At 43.7% G+C, this 20,613-nt stretch overlaps 1 protein-coding gene across 1 annotated transcript in view; it reads right to left on the bottom strand.

The window, feature by feature from the left end:
* Positions 1–941: 941 nt before the first annotated feature.
* The window catches only part of LOC311227219 (sentrin-specific protease 6-like), a 67,825-nt gene continuing 48,153 nt past the window's right edge, over positions 942–20,613 (bottom strand). Inside the window, exons 8-9 of the mRNA XM_084312785.1 lie at positions 7,515–7,565; positions 942–1,502 (exon numbers count right to left, since the gene is read on the bottom strand). Coding sequence (XP_084168911.1) covers positions 1,305–1,502; positions 7,515–7,565 — 249 coding nt within the window. The 3' untranslated portion in view covers positions 942–1,304. The remainder of the gene's footprint in view (positions 1,503–7,514; positions 7,566–20,613) is intronic.

Genomic DNA, 20,613 nt, shown 5'->3' with positions numbered 1-20,613 from the left:
AAAATAAATGAACCCATTTCGAACCGGGTGCATTACTGGCCGAAGGCGTTAAGAGGGCGGTATAATACCGTCTGCCAGCTTAGACACACTCAGAACAGTATGCAAAAGGTGTCTCGCTGAATTATGAATAGGTATAGATAATAAAAGAAATACCGTGACAGAAATGTAGATCTACGTTTCCGGCACTCAACGATCGGATGACAAAACCGTAGATCTACGTGAACACCGACTATTTAACAGGGTTTGATCTGCATTCAGAGTTTAGTTTATTTATTTAACACATTATTTAAAAACAGTGCTAGGAGGGAACGAACCCCAAAGGGCTTGTACAAAGTTCCACTTCCGTCCCATCAATGTCCATAATCACTTCATTCACATAACCCCGTCTATCGATACATATGCTCTTTTGCATGATACTCAGTACCCATAGCCTGTAATATGTGTCATAGGAAAACTGTTCAAGATCAGTATATACTGTACATACTTGTTTAAATGTACATAGAAATCAGACAGTGGAAGTCTGTGGATATATGTTTCATGCTACATTAAGCCAGTAGACTTGTGTCCAATACAGTCTGGAAATGGCACTTTGAGTGTTGTTTTGTGGCTTTGAGGTTCAGCATGTATTCTTCATCAGATGTAGTTTGAACAAGGTGTTGAGGTACATCTTCAGATACACTGGGAACTGTTATGAATCGCCACAAAATGGCTGCCAAATATCTATAGTGGAAAAGTATACTGAACAACAGTTCTCGTATGAATTCATGACTGAAGAATGAAAAAAAATGAAAAAAATATTATCCTTTAAACTCTGCCTATAATTACATGTAGTCAAACACTGCCAATCATTTAAAACTTTCATAAAAATAATGTTGTCTTTTTTATTTGGGTAAATGGCTCTTGACATTAATTGGTCAATCACTGATGCAACAAGCTTCACAAGGTCCTATGTGCCAGAGGAAGTAAAGCCAAAAAAGGGGGAAAACATTTTAATAATAAAAAAACAGAGCTATAGTAAACAATAAAGAAATTGTCTCAACAATTACAATTATTTTAGGGAAAAGAAACAACAAAGACGCCCCAAAACTATGTATCTTTTAAACCCTAACCTTAAACTAGCTAAACCTTAAACTAGCTAAACCCTAAACTTAAAGTAGCTAAACCTTAAAGTAGCTAAACCCTAACATTAAACTAGCTAAACCATAACCTTAAACTAGATAAACCCCAACCTTAAACTAGCTAAACCCTTAAATCAGCACTATATAATGTTTGATTTGACCCAGGTCCCAGCTTAAAGAATTCCGTCAGAGATAACCAACTTGTCCAGAGAATGTGGGGTAGAGCTCTGACATGTCCTGATCTTCATCATCAAAGAGCGTGCTAGCCTGCTGGAGGATGGCCATCCGTGTCAATACCGGCTGGGTAGTGGGGTTGACCTGCGTGACCTTGCTGACTGGGGAGACTAGTGTGCCTTGGGTGACACTGGTTAGCGTTGCCTTATCCTGTAGAGACAGAGAGGTGTTGATGAGAAAAGAACATTTATACCTATGGTACAAAATAGGGGTGGGAATCGCCAGAGACCTCGCGATACGATACTATCGCGATACTTGAGCCTACTCGATATATCGCGAATATTGCGATATATTTTTTTATTAAATAAATTTTTTTAACTGCAAAGTAAAACTGTCAACATGTTTTATCTAATAAAATAAAGTTCAGTCTGTTCATCTCACTTCAATAATTTTTATTACAGAACATGGTATTTTCTCAAGCAGACAGATGTAAACACTGTAATCTGTGTTGCATGTACCTGACAAACTGAACTGTTTGTATTACAGTCATATTCCAACTTAACTGAATGCACATGTGTGTGGACTACTGTACTATTACAGGTATTGAAATAAACAATGCAACTTCCTTATACATTTTTATTTTTTATGAATAATTAAATATCCATACTTGGCGTCCCTGTATCGATACAGTATCGCCACGCAAAGTATCGCGATACCACTACGTATCGATTTTTTCCCCCACATTTTTTCCCTGCACCTCCTCATCCATCACGCTCAACATAGGGGCCCCCCAGGGCTGTGTTCTGAGCCCCCTCCTCTACTCCCTGTACACACATGACTGCGTAGCACAGCGGAACAACAACACCATCATCAAATTTGCTGATGACACAGTAGTGGTGGGCCTGATCTCAGCCAACGACGAAAGGGCCTACCTGGAAGAGGTAGAGAACCTGTCACAGTGGTGTCAGGAGAACTGCCTCTCCCTGAACGTCAGCGAAACAAAAGAGATGATTGTGGACTTCAGGAGGTCGGGGTCAAGGACTACAGCCCCCTCAGCATCGACGGGGCACCGGTTGAGAGAGTGAACAGTTTCAAGTACCTCGGAGCCCACATATCCGAGGACTTGACATGGACCACACACATTGACAGTGTTGTGAAGAAGGCACGACAACGCCTCTACTTCCTCAGGCGCCTAAGGAAGTTCCAAGTCAGTCAGAAGATCCTTAGGAACTTCTACTCATGTACAATAGAGAGCATCCTGACCGGCAACATCACCTCCTGGTTTGGGAATAGCACTGCACAAGACCGTAGCAGACTACAAAGAGTGACACGTTCAGCCGAACGCACAATTGGAGGGGGGCTTCCCACCCTCCAGAACATTTACAACAAGCGGTGCAAGGGGAAGGCTAAGAGAATTATTAAGGACTCGAGCCACCCGAACAACTGCCTCTTTGAACTGCTGCGGTCAGGCAAGCGATACCGGAGTCTTAAGGCGAGCACAGAAAGACTCAGAAGAAGCTTCTATCCCCAGGCCATCAGGCTGCTAAACGAACAATAATCGCTAAACGAACAATAATCACTATGCAACAACCATCAAATGCACACAGCACACACACCCACACGCACACACTCACTCAAACAAACAACACACTGCAGCACCCACTCTCCACACTTTAGATCACACAAACACACTTACACTTTATATTTATTGATAAAGGATTTGCACTACAACTCGTACACCTACTGTGAATTGTACCTAAATTGCACCTCGTCCCATTTCTCCATTTCTGCCTTGCACTATATAGTATTGTATATTAGTACACTGCACAGTATTGTATATTGTATGGTAACTACGTCTATTCTGCATCGAACATTGTACATATGTCTAAACTGAACACTGACCTCATTTTTTTTACTTCTAATTTTACTATGTTATTTTATTTCATACTTAGCTTGTCTTGCACAGTCTCTGGAGCGCAACAGTAAGAAGCATTTTGTATAAAAGTATTCTGTACTTCTGTATGACAACTATTAAAGAAACTTGAAACTTGAACCCTAGTACAAAACATGTGGGGTAGTGGACCCTTTTTTAAGGGGCATCATAGTGAAGGAAAGGCCAGAACAGGCAGGGAGTTGTTTAAGGTAAAAATAGTTGGGATGGATAGATATAATTATTATAAATAATTAATCATTATTATTTATATTACAGAAGAGAACAGTAAGAATAGTTCACAATGTAGATTCAAGAGAACATAGCAACAAATTATTTATTAAATCCAGACTATTGAAACTTAAAGAGTTAGCTGAAATACAGACTTTATTAGTTTTGTTTAGAGCAAAATGCAGAGTATTACCAGCAAATATACAGAGGTTGTTCGTAATATAGTATATAGGAGCGTAACATAGAATAATAATATATTAAAATATTGTATAATACTGTATACCAATATGGTGTAGTATAAATAGTATGATTTAGTTATATTATAATAAAATATAAATTATATAGTATATAAAGTATAATATAGAATAAAACATTATATAAATGTATAGATACGTGTGTGTGTGTGTGTGCGTGTGTGTGTGTGTGTGTGTATAAATTAATGAACCTAAATATGTAGTTTGACTGATGGATACACAAAATGGGTTTATTTATGTTGATTTAATTTAGTTGTGTTGATGTTTCTATTTTAGCAAAATGGGTATGTCCGATATTATCGGCCGGTATCGGCATTAAAATGTGATATCGGAAAATATTGGTATCGTTTTTTTTTTTTACATTTCTATAACCTTTATTTACCCAGGCAAGCAAGTAAGAACAAATTCAGATTTTATTTATTGTCAAAAGTATGCATAATGTTGTGTTAATTCCACAACAAGAGATATGTAATGTTAATTACCTGAAATTATAAATTTTTGGGGGGGGGGGGGGGGGGACTGCATATATCGGTATGGTTGATATCGGTATCGGAAATTAAGAGTTGGACAATATCGGTACATCGGTATCGGTAAAAAAGCCAATATCGAGCATCCCTCTGTTTGGTTTTACACAATAAGTCTATCGGTGTGTTGTATATGTGTATATGGGGCAGGTATATATAAGAATTTTTCTTCTTCCTGTTCCTTTCAGCCATGGAATTTGGTGAATTATATTAATATGTACTGTTGGACTGTGGTAATTCCATGTATGAATAAATAAATGATGATGATGATGATGATATATACAAAAATACATTCATATTATTAATAATACCAATAATGGTTGGATTCCTTGGATAATAACCATGGTTGGATTCAGAGGGTGTAGAGCCGATAGCCCAGAGCTCCATCCCCCTCAACAATGTGCTTCCTACCCATCCCTACCCTCTCCTCCTCCAGACCAACTTCAGGCCAGTTTGGAAGCAACCCTGCCAACCTCCGCTACCGGCCTACGGCCACAAATATACCCGTCACCGTATGTTGAGGCTTATGGAATTGTCAGGAAATCTGACTTCATCACTGCCTATGCCTATAGTCAAAACCTCCAGCTTCTGGCTCTTAGTGAGACCTGGATAACGGCAGATAACTCAATGACGCCTGCAGCTTCATCTACAGCAGACACCTTCACTCACACACCACAACCTTCCAGGTGTGGTGGAGGCACTAGTCTTCTGACCTCTCCCTCATGGACTACAAGCTTAATATCACGACCTGCTCTGACCCTCTCCTCTCAAGTTTCAAGTTTCTTTAATAGTTGTCATACAGAAGTACAGAATACTTTTATACAAAATGCTTCTTTCTGTTACGCTCCAGAGACTGTGCTAGACAAGAGATAAGTATGAAATAAAATAGTATAGCATGTAAAAATAGAAGTAAAAATAGAAGTCACGTACGTAGACAGTGTTCAGTATATACATATGTACAATGTTCGATGCAGAATAGAAGTAACCGAGTTACCATACAATATACAATATACTATGCAATACTAATATACAATACTATATAGTGCAAAGCAGAAATGGGATGAGGTACAATTTAGGTACAATTTACAGTAAGGTGTACTGAGGTATGGGTTGTAGTGCAAATCCTTTATCAATAAATATAAAGTGTGTTTAGGTGTTCTAAAGTGTGGAGAGTGGGTGCTGCAGTGTGTTGTTTGTTTAAAGTGAGTGTGTGCGTGTGGATGTGTGTGTTGTGAGTGCATTTGATGGTTGTTGCATAGTGTTATTGTTCGTTGAGCGACCTGATGGCCTGGGGATAGATATCAGATATCTCTCTCAAATATCATGCGGTATCTGTCTCTAGTCCATTCAATCTCACCATTGTTATTCTCTATCGCCCTCCAGGTCCCCTTGAACACTTCACAGACAAGCTGGACATGCTTCTAAGCTCCTTCCCAGAAGATGGCACCCACCTTCTACTAATGGGTGACTTCAACCTGCCTGACAGTGGTCTCTTTCCTACAATCCTTTGACCCGACTCCCATGTTCATGCCTCCCACCCACAAAGCTGGCAGCTCCCTGGATCTTATATTCTCCTGTGACTCCAGCATAATTAACACCATGGTAACTCCCCTCCAGTTATCAGACCACTCTTATGCTAAACCTCAAACCACCCACTCAAACTCAAACTGTCTAATTCAGACGCAACCTAAGCTCATTGTCACCCTCCACCCTCTCCTTTGACATCCTATCCGCTCTACCTTTGAGTGAGACTTTCTCTGCTCTCCCCCCAGATATGGCAAACTCCACTCTACTTTCAGCCCTCTCAGCCTCCTTCAACAAGCTCTGTCCCCTTGCCAAGAAGCTCACCATTCCACACCCAGACCATGGCTTGTCAGATGGAGTGAGAGAAGAACGACAGACCCGAGAGGAAGTATAAAAAGACACGCCTCACTTGTGACATCACTACCTATCATAACCTCTTTTTAGAGGTTGGTGGTTACCACCTCCCTAAAACAAGTTAGAGTAGCACTGCTCATCAAAAAACCAACCCTGAACCCCACTGTCATAGATAATTATCGCCTTGTCTCTCTTCTCTCCTTCCCCTCTAAATCACTTGAACGTGCTGTATCCAACCAGCTAACTATTTAAGAACGACCTCCTGGACCCTAATCAGTCAGGCTTCAGGGCTGGTCACTCCACTGAGACGGTACTCATATCGGTCACAGAGGCTTTTCACTCTGCACTCCTCGCACGAAGGAGTTGTAGGCTCGGCGCTGGCATGGCTGTCATCCTACCCTGACAACTGCTCCTATCAAGTATCATAGGTACCCTGGAGGGACCCTGTCAGCCCCCCTCCCCCTACAGACGGGTATCCCCCAGGGTTCGGTCCTTGGACCCCTCCTCTTCTCTCTCTACACCAAATCTCTGGGTAACATTATCACATCTCATGCTTTCTCATATCACTGCTATGCTGATGACACTCAACTCTTCCTCTCCTTTACGCCCTCAGAAATCCAAGTCTCTGAGCAGATATTGGCCTGCCTCTCCGACATTTCCGCCTGGATGACGACCAACCACCTCAAACTGAACCTAAGCAAACAGAGTTACTTCACCTGCCCTCCAAATCCTCCCCGCTGACCGACCTCTCTCACAGTGGAGGATGTAGCCGTGGCTTTGTCCCTGACCGCCAAGAACCTAGGTGTAGTCCTTGAAGACCGGCTTAACTTCTCCGCTCACATCGCCACAACAACCAGAACCTGCAGATTCTTCCTGAGCAATGTCAGAAGGATCCGCCCCTTCCTGACAAAAGAAGCCACTCAACTCCTCCTGCAATCAAGTCATGTCTCTGCCTACAATTTAACTACCGCCACCAAGCCACTTCAACTCATACAGAACACAGCGGCCCGCCCGATCTCCAACCTACCAAAGTCAGCCCATGTTACCCCACTTCTTAGAAAGCTGCACTGGCTTCCCATCACAGCATGAATCCACTTCAAGGTCCTTGACCTGGCATACCATAGCGAAGGGAACAGCTCCTGTATAACTACACACCCTCAAGACCCCTACGCACTGAATCTTCTGGCCTCCTCAGACACACTCCAATCCCAGCTCCGGGGGGGGGGGGGGGGGGGGGCATCAAAGAGAAGCCGGCTATTCTTTGTCCTTGCTCCACAATGGTGGAAGGAACTTCCCACCACAGTCAGGATAGCTGAAACCCACCCAATCTTATGTCATCGACTAAAAACACACTTCTTCAACCAATACCTGAAGTGAATATTAAAAAAATAATAATAATACTAACCATGGACTTCCGGTATGAGAGCAGATGGGTAACACACGTGCGGTGGAGCTCCTGGTCAAATGAGCGAAAAAACTGATAAATAGAGACCCGAAAAGTGATTAAAAATAAAAGATGCACACGAGAAGTAAGGAAAAGATAACGATTGTGAAGGAAAGAGAAATGGAGAACACACGAGAAGAGGAGAATTTGAAGAAACAGAGCCCCCGAAGCGAAGCCGAGAAGGGACAGGCGGAAGAAGGGGGAGGTCCCGCTGAGGCAGACACGGGAATGCCAGGATGGACCGTGGTCATGCAGGCCGGGATATTGGAGACCATAACAGCGACGATAAAACTGAACACGGACACGATAAGGAACGATATTGGGAAGTTACGGGAGGAATTGAGGAAGGAACAGGAGGACTTCAGAGGTGAAATGAATACAGAACTCAAAAGGGTGGATGAGAAGATGGCGGAACAGGACAGAAACGTGACCGAGTTACAGACTAGAACGGCGCAAGCGGAGGAATGGAACACAGATACACGAGGTAATAACGTGTGCGATTAAAAAACAAGAACAGATGGAGACAAAGATATTGGACATGGAGGGGAGGTCACGGAGAAATAACATCAGAATATGGGGATTGAAAGAAGGAGTCGAAGGGGAATCGGTGATCCAATATGTGGAAAAGCTTATCAAGGAACAACTGGAGGAGACGGGACTGGAAAAAATGGAGATACAGAGGGCCCACAGGGCGTTGGCTCCGAGACCGAAACCGGACAGACCTCCGAGAACGGTGATTATTAACTTTCTGAGATTTGAGATTAAGGAATTGATACTCAGAACCGCGTGGACCAAGAAGATAGAAATCGAGGGGAAAAGACTGTCGTTTGATCACGATTACTCGACAACGGTAGCAATAACACGCAGGTCCTACGCGGGACTGAAGAGAATTCTGAAAGAAAACGGAATGAAATTCCAATCACCCATGACCTCGCTAAGGATTCACTGGAAGGAAGGGACGGTGACGTACGCGACGGCGCGGAGGAGATGAGACGACGGGGGATGCAGATGGCGGAGGACGGAGAAGGAAGGGGACAGGAGGGCCAGACGCTGAGCCTGCAGCAGAGATGGGAGAAAGCACGCAGATGGACCAGAGTAGGAGATCGAAACCCGGGAGAGGAGGGAGGAGAGAGGAGAAGGCCGAGGTGAGATGTGACAGACCGAAGGCGGAGACGGACGAAGGGTGTAAAAAGTACCCAGAAATTATACTTAAGTGAAAGTATGGGTACCGTCTCAAAATCTGACTCAAGTAAAAGTCAAAGTATCTGGCTAAAAACACACTTGAGTAAAAGTAAAAAAGTACAACTTTTAAATGTACTTAAGTACTAAAAAGTAAAAGTAATTTTTTTTTAAAAGGGATACACCAGGGGTCTCAAACTCAATCCATCGTGGGCCAAGTTTTCATTTTAACTATAGGCCTACATTGCACCAGGTCAGTTTTTCTTTTTCTTTTTTTTTTATTATCTTTTTCCCCCTCCTTCTTTTTCCCGATTTTTCTCCCATCCCACTGTTAGTCGTTATGCCAATTCCCAACCCCCTTCCTGGTTGTTGCGCACTTTCCCCTACTGTTGGTACGAGAGGCCGGAGACTGTCACATGCTTTCCTCCGACGCATGTGCAGCCAGCCGGCAGCCAGCCTGGCCGCGCAGATTCTCACTGGGAGAGTGTAACGTGTGGGAGGCCGCACTACCTCTCACCAGATCCTACCTTTGCTGAGCAGGCGCCTCGACCGAACTGTAGGGGTCGCTGTCCACAACGCCCAGGACCCACCCACGGCTCCCCTCCCCCTAACTCAGCCAAACGAGTTAGTATAGCGATCAGCCCGAGCCAAGGCAATGCGGACTCTCCGGGAGTCGAGACCGCAGCCTCTTGCATTGGTGACGAGCACAATCTCCGCTACGCCACCTGACCGCCCCAGCACCAGGTGAGTTAGTTGAAGAGGTGAGCCAATTAGTGAAATCATCAGCTGGTGTTTAGGCAAGGCTGGAATGAAACCAAGCATACACTCTGCCCACAATGGAATGTGTTCTGCGATAGACAATGCTGAAATGAAAGAACAGAGGACACTTTTTTTGCATTAAAATTATTGAATGCACTTCTCCATTGAAGGTAAACTAACATGCACGGCATTCACATCACAGCATGAATAATATCACAATATTAACCACAGCATACTGGATTATCCTGAATAATATCACAATATTAAAGGCAAAATACTGGAGTACCCTGAATAATATCACAATATTAAAGACAGAATACTGGAGTACCCTGAATAATATCACAATATTAAAGACAGAATACTGGAGTACCCTGAATAATATCACAATATTAACCACAGCATAATGCGGATCTGACTGTCTATTCTTCTGATAGCAGGTGTTTAATCAAAGATCCCCGCATTCTAGTGTTGCACAAGGACCAATCAGCATGGGTATGGGCAGGTTCATTTTCCATTGATGGGGATTTTATTGGCTGTTTACCTGTGGTCGCAGGATTAATAACGTTAACGTTAGTTCGGCCAGATAAACAATAAAAATGGTGTAAGGAGTAAAAAGTATGTTTTTTTTCTCTGAAATGTAATGGAGTAAAAGTACAAAGTATACAAACCTAATAATACTCGAGTAAAGTACAAATCCCCCAAAACAGTACTTAAGTATTGTAACGAAGTACAATTACTCAAGTACTTTACACCCCTGCGGACGAGGAGGCCAGAGACGGAGAAGGAGGGGAGAGGAGGCGGGAGGAGACGAACGGATGAGTACACGCACAAGAGATTGAAAAAACTATCCAAAGAGACAAAATATAGAAACTGAAATAACATATACATAAACACACATTCCCAGGTAGAGGCAGGATATAGGAACGAACATAACGTATACATGGACACATAATACACATGCTGATGGAGGAAATAAATGGAAATATAATTAGGTATGATAGACGGAACACAGAACATAATGAAACAAATACATAGACACACGCTGCGAGTAACACAGTTGGAAGGGATTAAGGGGATAAATGGACATCACATAGAAAATAGAGGGGAGGAAAAGAAAGTAAAAAGGGGTACACAGAAGACACCACACACAGGTTTGGGAGGAAGGAGGGACATTGGAACATATGAGCCACATTGAGAGGGACCTAGGAAATGGGGGTCTTTTATCAGAATGAAGGACAGAGCGCTTTTGACCAGGAGCTCGACAGCAATAAAAACAGTAAGAAGGCTGGACAAATATGACGAGCGGTTGGGGGTAAAGGTTTCAAACCCCCAAGCCGTCAGGAGGAGGCCTCTCACTAGGAGAGCAATTACTCCTCACCCACCAGCAGGGGACAGGGGGGGACACAGGGACCCCCCGAACGCCTTGGGAGCACTTTATGTAAAGTTTATGTTTTTTATTTATGTTAATCATTATATGTATTCGGTGAAGAGAGCGGAGGCTACAACCGGAGGGGGGAATGAATGTGACATGGGGGGGACTGACAGACGAAAGAAGAAGAAAGATGACAATGGTTAACACTTTGACTGCCATGAAACGTGTTTAGACGTCATTGCTGGCCATGCTCAAGTTGCCGGAGGACGCTGTACAGCGTCCTTATATCAATATTTCAAAAATCTGCGATCGGATTCATATGTCCCCTCCGCTGGCCTGAGATCCACCAGCAGGACCCACTGAGCTCTCTGGCGGTTCAGGAGCGCCATCTGGTGGCCGATCGGCGCAATCGCTTGACAGGATGTGCCATAGAGGTTGTGCTAGACGTCCGTAGTACTTCCGGGCACTCGCTATAGGTCCCGGGACTCTGGCTCGTCACGCTACACAGTGATCGATTGCCAATAACTCGATAAACAACATGATTTGGACGTATATACCATTATACAAGCTGGAGATGGACCGGGTAAATTTACATCCCATAATGATAAGACTTCTACTCTACGATGATCGCCCAACGGCGCGCGGAGACTGGGGTGAGTTTCAGCGTGTAACGTTACCGTCTTCGATACTAACTGCTATTATCAACATTTGACCCACATTAGATGATTGGTATAACGCTGCCCACGGAATTATAAACGCCCCCTAGCCCATCCGGTCAACATCAGATGACGTGTAGTAACTTCTAGAAGTAAGTCTAGTTGGAATTTTTTATATCGCGCTGATTGCCATAAAACTGTATTGCATCATCAATATAATGCATTTGGGGCTATAGATCACGTTCTGGAGAAAGCTGCAGAAAGAGATGAAAACATACTTATACATTAGACCATACTTTACTATGAATATGTGAATGAAAAAGTTTAACGTTGCTACACAATGAACAATACATATAGGACTTTGAATGGGCCCTAATAATGGCAATGTAGCAATAGAATTTAAAAAGTTATAGCCATGCAAAGAAGGGGTACTTCTCCATAGACAAATAGAGCCGGCAACCTATGGTATATCATGAATTTAACCCAAGGCAACCAAAGTGTTAAAGGTATAAAAATGATGTCGTTAAACGTTAATGGAATGAATAATACGATAAAGAGGGGCAAAGTGATGTTGAAGTGTAAAAAAAGTGAGATGGAAGTGATTTTTCAGCAGGAGACACATTTGGTAGCACAGGATCATGAGAAACTGAAGAGATTTGGATATGAAAATGCATACTATAGTTCCTTTAAACGGAACCTGAGGAGAGGAGTAATCACGTTAATCAAAAACAGTCAAATTTGAATTGATCAAGGAAGTAAGAGACAAGGAGGGAAGGTGTGTTCTGGTGAAGGGAAAAATGGAGGGTCAAATGATTACGTTAGTGAATGTTTATGCACCCCCAGAGAGTGAGAGGGATTTATATGAGACCATTTTTGATATGATAGTGATGGAACTAGAAGGGATATTGATATGCGCGGGAGATTTTAATGTAGTACTGAATCACGACCTAGACACCACGAGTACTAGAAAAGGACGGGCACCAATCAGTAGATATATGAATATTCAGATGACGGAAATGGGAATTACAGATGTTTGGAGGGGGATGCACGCCATGGACAGGGAATACACACATTACTCACACCCGCACGTGACATATGCAAGAATAGACTACTTTTTGATGACGACAGTTACAGGGTACGGGAGAGCAGAATAGGAGTAGCGGACATATCGGATCACAGTGCCATATATCTGACAGTAGATCTAGAAGGGAGACGGAGGAACACGATCTGGAGACTAGTGTTGTCACGATACTGGAATTTCGACTTCGATACGATACCTTGAAAAGTATCGATACTTTCAATACCAAATATTATTATTATTATTTTTTTTTTACAAATTTTGCTTTTGTTGCTAGTTGATTCTCCTCAGCTTCTCTCTGGTACTATACGAGAAGATAAATACACTTTTAAAACCCTTTGTTTATCTTAGAGAGAGAGAGAGAGAGAGAGAGAGAGAGAGAGAGAGAGAGAGAGAGAGAGAGAGAGAGAGAGATCTCCGGAGCTATGCTCGGAGCATTTATTAACGTTACATTTTCACGGCTCCGCTCGACCGAACGTTGGAAACGCTCGGCTTGACGTTACTCCGTTTCCATGAAGTAATAGGTGGCCAGCTAGCTAGCATTAAGCTAACGGAGGAACGACAGCTAACGTTAGCTAATAATAGCGTTGTTCACAAACTGAAGACAGGGCTGCGCTGCCCGGCTGTGAGGGGGAGGAGGCTGTTGCAGTCTGTTGCTCTGAGCGAGGAGGAGGAGGAGGCGGAAGGGCAAGGCTCTGGCAGCGCGTCTGTCTGTCAACAACTTGCGGGAGCAAGCCAGCTGGTACCGATACTGCAGAAAGTATCGGTACTTCGGGAAATGAGTATTGAAGCAGTTTTAAATATTCAGTATCGATATGTATCGATACTTCGATATTTTTGACAACACTACTGGAGACTAAATGTAGGAATATTAAATAACAAGGGGGTGGTGAGTCAGATCAAGGAGGAGATAGCCAGGTATAAGGAAGAAAATGACAACGGGCGGTAGATCCGAACATTCTATGGGACACACTGAAGGTGGTGATAAGGGGGAAATTGATGGAGAAGACAGCAATGCTGAAGAAGGCCAGAACGGAGATATATCACGATAGGGAAGCTGAAGAAGCTTGAGGGGAGACACCAGATATCAAAAGAACAGGAAATGCTCGGAGAAATCAAAGAAGTAAAGGCCAGGATAAATAGGGAATTATTGACGGAAATAGAAAAGAAAGCGAGGTTCATGAAACAAACGTACTATGAAGGGGTACCAAAAGCGACCAGACTGTTGGCTAGGAGAATTAGGACGCAACAGAAGTTGAACACGATACACACAATAAGGGATACAAAGACTAATGAAATATTGAGAGACCCAGCTGAAATAGAGAGGACATTTAGAGAATACTATGAGAAACTATACACACAGCCAAAAGCAGCGGGAGAAGAGGAAATAGAAGCATATCTGGAGAAGCTAGAGTTACCATCGATAGGGAATGAACAGAATGAAGAATTAAATAAAATAATTACGGAACGAGAACTGGAAGAGGCAATTAGTAGAGCTAAAAACAACAAATCTCCGGGGAGCAACGGATTCCCATCGGAATTCTAACGGAATTAGCACCCATGTTAGGGGCGGCGTTCAGACACACGATGGAAGAGGGCAAAATGCCCCCCTTGTGGAAGGAAGCCATAATCACCACGATACCGAAGGAAGGGAAGGATAGAGAATTATGTAGTAGTTTCAGACCTGTGTCCATACTCAACGTGGATTACAAGATGTATACATCGATAATATCAAAGAGATTTGAGACGTTTATGCCAGACATTATAGATGAAGATCAAACTGGATTTATTAAAGGGAGACAGACACAGGACAACATGAGAAAGACATTACACATAGTAGAGGAGATACAAAAACAAGGTGGTAGCGCGGTACTGATTAGCCTAGATGCAGAAAAAGCATTCGACAGTGTGAGCTGGACATTTTTATATAAAACATTGATGAGGTTCGGACTGAACGGGAGGGCGATGAAGATGATCAAGGCGCTATATCAAGAACTGACAGCGAGGGTTAAGGTGAATGGCAGCCTGACGGATAGAATCAGATTAGAGAGGGCTACCAGACAGGGATGTTGTCTCTCACCAACGCTCTTCGCCGTTTTCATAGAACCACTGGCACAACTGATCAGACAGACCGAGGACATTAAGGGAGTAAGGATAAAGGGAACGGAATATAAACTAGGCCTATTTGCGGACGACGTGATAGTATACATGAGGCAACCAGACAAGAGCTTCCCGGCACTGATGGATCTACTGAAGGAATATGGCCACTACTCAGGATACAAACTAAACGTGACAAAGACACAGACCTTAGCATGGAACTATACCCCAACAACGGAAATTAGGGAACAGTACGGGATAAGATGGGACATGGACAAGATTAAATACTTAGGGGTGAACATCACGAGAGGGGTGGGGAAACTGTTTGAGGCGAACTATACACAGATAAATCAGAACATCAAGAGAGACTTAGAGAGATGGACAGTAATGCCCTTGGACTTCGATTCAAGAATAGAGGTCATTAAAATGAACATACTATCAAGGTTACTGTACCTATTCCAGTCACTACCGATACAAATACCACAGAATCAATTCAGGGAGTGGGACAGACTGATATCGAGGTTCATATGGGCGGGGAGAAGACCACGGGTCAGATATAAAACACTACAACTACCAAAGGAAGAGGGAGGGATGGCAGTACCCAGCCTACAAGATTATTACTATGCAGCACAACTGAGAGCAGTGACGTGCTGGTGTAACGACAGATATGAGGCAAGATGGAAAGACATTGAAAAAGAAGAGGAGGGATACAAGGTACAAGCTCTGGTGGGAGATAGGGAACTATTTAAAGAAAAAGAGGGACTATTAGATCCAATCACCAAATGCACCTTAACCATATGGAACAGAGTAGTAAAAACACACAAATTGGAGAAGCAGTCAGGGGTTCTGAGATGGGTAGCACATGACAAGAGATTCAAACCAGGGAGGTTAGACCATGGATTCAGAAGGTGGGAGAGGGGGGGGGGGGGGCAACAGCGATATGCAAAATGATAGAGAAGGGGGAAATGCAGACACTACAAAAATTAAAGGAGAAATTTGGACTAGAAAACAGGGACCACTTCAGATATCTACAGGTTAGAGACTACTACAACAAAGAAATAAGGGGGGCCAAAGACAAAGAACAGAATGGAATAATCAAGATGATAGTAAGGACATACGAAGGGGGGCAAGGAAGAGTAATATCAGCAATATACCGGGCTATAATGAACAGCAAGGGACACACGACCGATTACATAAGGGAGAAATGGGAGAGAGAACTAGAGATAGAAATAACAGGGAAGGAATGGGGGAACATATGCGAGGTGCAACATTCAACAACAGGATCGAGGATATGGAAAGAGTTTGGATGGAAAAACATAATCAGATTCTTTATAACCCCAGAGCTGAAGGGAAAATATGCACCAACACAAAGAGCATGCTGGAGGATGTGTGGGAAGGAGGGGGCAAATCACACGCACATATTCTGGGGATGTCAGAAGCTGAAGGGGTATTGGGAGGAGATAGGGGAGGCAATGATCAGAATATTAGGATACGGGTTACCACAAACGGGACTGGTGCTTTACTTAGGGGACCTGACACACGAGGGAATACAAGGGGGGGGACAAATATTTAATAAAGATAATGTTGATAGCGGCCAGAAAAGCAATAACAAGACTGTGGTACAAAGAAGACCCACCGACAATAGCACAATGGGTAGGAATAGTAGAGGAGATACAGGATAGAGAGGATAACACACATGCTGAGGTGGGGGGGCGGAGCTGAGCGATCATGGAGTAGACGTGTTTCACATGAGCTCCCTTCTACCGTGCTGAATATACGTTTCTCCCCATTAGTCTTTATTTTATTTTTATTTGTTTTTTATCTGTTTGCTAGGTCGTCGTGTTTAGTATACATTCATCGACTTTTTTCGACTTTCTACGATGGCGGGGGTGGAAACCAGAGCCATGAAACCAGGCGCCACAACCAGCAAGCCGGCACCGCCGAGCCTGGCCGCACCGTCTCCCGCTGTCGGGGAGTTAAGCGAAGCTGTGCTCTTGGTCATGACCAAGCTACACGCAGACTCTGAGACACGCATCGCTGAAGCACAGAAGAAAGTGTTGGCGGATTTCTGTATCAGCCTCCGTCGTGAGATATCAGAAGAAATACGGCTGGCGGTAGTCCCGCTGACAGACAAGATGGAGACGATTCACGCTGCCTCATCGGCTAATGCTAACGAACTAGCCATGCTAACGACGGAGGTATCATCACAGTGTGAGAAGATGGCGGGTCTTGAATCCGCCCTGCTGGCTAGGCAGGCTGAAGTCAACAAACTACAGTCGGCAATGGAGGAGATGCAGTCCCGGGATAGACGCCACAACGTCAGGATTGTTGGAGTACCGGAGACCAGCGGTGAAGGCCGTCTCTCTGAGACCGTGCCCGAACTGCTGCAGAAGATACTAGGGACGGACGTCCTCCCTATGCCTCCTATTTGTGAATCGGCCTACAGAGCGGGCAGGTTTTCTCCCGGCGTGAACAAAGAGCCGAGGCCCATCATAGTCAAGCTGAACAGACTCCAGCAGAGGGAACTCATCATGCGGTCGGCTCGTACCAGAAGGGGTAATCTGAGGCTTGGCGATCACAAAGTGGCCATTTTCGAAGACTTTACACCAGAGGTTCAAGCACAGAGAGCCGAATACAAGGTGGTCCTGACTAAGCTATGTAAACTAGGCCTGAGGCCCACGTTATTCGCTCCCGCGAAATTATCTGTGTTGGAGAAGGTCGGTGGTCAGCGTTTGTTTTGGTCGTTGGCTAAAGCGAAGGAATATCTCGCGGAGACACCCGAGTCTGTTGCTTGATATCTATGGAGGGTGAGTGACTTGGCGGTTTGGGCCTATATACATTGATTAGGTCGACTATTCACAAACACTTGCTGTCATGCCCAGACATGCTAACTGTCCTCTGCCCATCCAACTAGTGGGGCTTCCCAATGACTTCTGTTACTTGCTAAAGCTGACCTCATGGTCGTACTTGTGTATCGCCTCTTTGGAAGCTAACGAGCTAGCTGAACAATGTACATAATAGGCTAACGTGCTATCCGGATTCATCACTAGCTTACGCGCTAGCCTCGGGCTAGCCAGCCAGCGGGCTTCGTCTATAGTCTGCGCTGAGACATTCGAGACCCGTTAATGGTTACGTATTTTGGTTGCTGTTACTGTTCAAAGGGACATTGGTTTGCACAATTCAAGAGTGACCGAATCCCTAACTAACTTCTGGTATGCTTTTATTTTTATATCCAGGTTGTTTTGAGCTTTGGGATCCAAAGTAGATGCCAAGGTCGGTTGAATATGCATATACAATATATGATAACAGGTTGGGTCGGGTATGGCTTGCACTTCATGGCTATATGGTTATATGGCTTGCACTCTAGCCATTACCCTCTTTTCCTTTCTTTTTCTTTCCTATTGTCGCTGTTTTTATGTCATCTGTATGCGCGATTTAAATGTGATCCGATTCTACCTTGGACTAACTGCTGATTCGCCTTAATTTTGTTTTGAATTTTCCGTGAGCCACTTATGCTATAACGTTGCGACATTAATATGCAGACTCCAAGGTAGATGGTTACAGGGTTGATGCTGAGTAATTATATAATAATTATTGTCGCTGTTTTAATGGCATTTGAATGAGCAATTTAACTGTGATTCGATCCTACCTTGGACTAACTGCTCCGACCGATATCTTTATTGAAACAATGTATGATAACAGGTGGTGTCAGGTGTTGCCTATTACCATCCCCGGATTAATTAATGAATGTGTTTAATTCTATTCTTACATAGGTTATGTCATTTCAGCCGTTGTGCCTGATCAGAGGGACAGCTAAAGGGGTGCACTTTGACCATAACCCTTTTTTTTCCCTTCCTTTTTTTGTCATGGTTTAATTGACACTGTTCACACAATTTTGCACAATTAACCTGTGACTCGATCCTGCCTTAGACTATCGGCTGGGATGCTTTAATTTAATTTCGTTTTGAATTTTCCTATACCCTTTTGGGCCTTAACAATGCGACGTTGAGGCGCAGATTCGGAAATAGATGGCTGCAGGTTGATGTGGAGTTATTATTTAATAATGGCTATTTTTACCATTATGGTTATCTCATGTTGGGGCCAGTGCTCAGGTGGGTTTCGACCGATATCTTTATTGAATTTTATTTTTATTATTATTTGTGTTTATTGGACTAGTGGGGGTTTACTCAGGGGTTTATCTAGAGGGGGGTTGGAGTGGGGAGCGTCTTATTGATCCATGTCTCTAGTGGGAAGTGATAAGAAGATGACCATCCTCAGGGGATGGGGCATAGGGTGGGGATTGGAGAGTGGGTATAGGGGGCCTTATAATAGGACGGGTGGGATAGGGTTTAGAGTAGAAGGAGGGGGGGTTGTAACTGGGGTGGTATTTTTATGTGTTTTATGTACTGTTGTCTTATATGTGTGTAATCGTTCCTCCTCTGAACTCCTGGGATTGACCGTCCGGGCCCGCCGGGATCAGCACCACTGTACTCAGCCTGGCTGCACTGGTATGTTCTCCACGCATTTATACAAGCTCGACCATGGCTAAATTGAATATTTTAATTTGGAACGCAGGAGGGCTTATTGAAGAGGAGAAATATTGACCTTGCTCTCCTTAGTGAAACGCATTTATTGGTAGGTGACGTGTCAAGACTGGCAAATCGGCAATATCACGTTATCTCCTCATCCTCAGCCGATGATAAGACGAAAGGAGTAGTCATAGTTACAAGACGTAACCTTGATATCAAAATCTTGGATGTATGGTCGGACACGGAGGGAAGGATTACTATAGCAAAAGTTGAATTCTTGCATAGGAAGATGGCTATAATAGCATTGTATGCTCCTAACACATTTGATTCAGCGTTCTATAATACAATCACGAAGAATATGTTGGAACTTAATGGATACGCTCTCATTGTGGGTGGCGATTTTAATGCGTGCTGGGATGCGGAGATGGATAGGTCCGGGCCCTCTGAAACGAGCGACCAAAAACGGGCTTCTAAGGCCCTTAGGATGTGGGCCAAAGACACAGGGCTCACAGACCTTTGGCGCTTATGCAACCCCACCCTCAAAGATTACTCTCACCTGTCAGCCAGACACAAAAGCTTCTCTCGAATTGACTATGCATTCGCGTCCCCTAATATGTTTGATAGTTTCGATGTCTCATTGGTTCCCTTGGCTCTCTCAGACCACAAGGGGATTTTCCTTACGGCAACCTTTGGCAGGCTCTCCGTAAGAGCTCCCAGATGGCGTTTTAATTCGACCTTGCTAAAGAACGATGACTTCTGTTCTGAGTTCAGGAGTAAACTAGCTGAATTTTTGCAGATCAACGTTGGCACAGTAGAAGACCCTAGGGTCCTGTGGAACGCATTGAAAGGATTCATCAGGGGTCATGTCACACTATTTGCCTCCAATTTGCGAAAATCCCGGTCAAAAAAGCTAGAAGGACTGGAATCATTATATGCGGACCTATACGCATCCTTGCAAACTGACTATAATGAACGACTAAACACACAACGTAAGATAGTCAAAAAAGAAATAAAATCCATACTTAAACAACAGTCTGAGTTCTTGATACATAGGACAAGACAAAATTACTATTTTCACGGCTCCAGACCTAGCCATCTATTGGCAATGAAAATACGCTCAAATGATCGTTTCTCGGATATCCCCTCGATTAGGACGAGCCAGGGTGCAGTCACTACTGATTCGAAAAAGATCAATGACACTTTTAAAGAGTTTTACTCACAGTTATATAGCTCAGAGGGTAATCTGGATGACTCTAAATTTGAATCGTTCATTGGCGGGCTTGAGATACCCCACATTTCTGAGGAAGAGGCCAAGGAACTGGGGAGACCGATTACTCTCGTAGAATTGAGGGAGACGATTGTTGAAATGCAGAGGGGTAAGGCACCAGGC

The sequence above is a fragment of the Notolepis coatsorum genome (genome assembly GCF_963971535.1).
Source record: "Notolepis coatsorum genome assembly, chromosome: 4".
Taxonomy (NCBI): domain Eukaryota; kingdom Metazoa; phylum Chordata; class Actinopteri; order Aulopiformes; family Paralepididae; genus Notolepis; species Notolepis coatsorum.
Note: the sequence above shows the minus strand (reverse complement) of the source record. Positions and strands in the feature narration are given on the sequence as shown.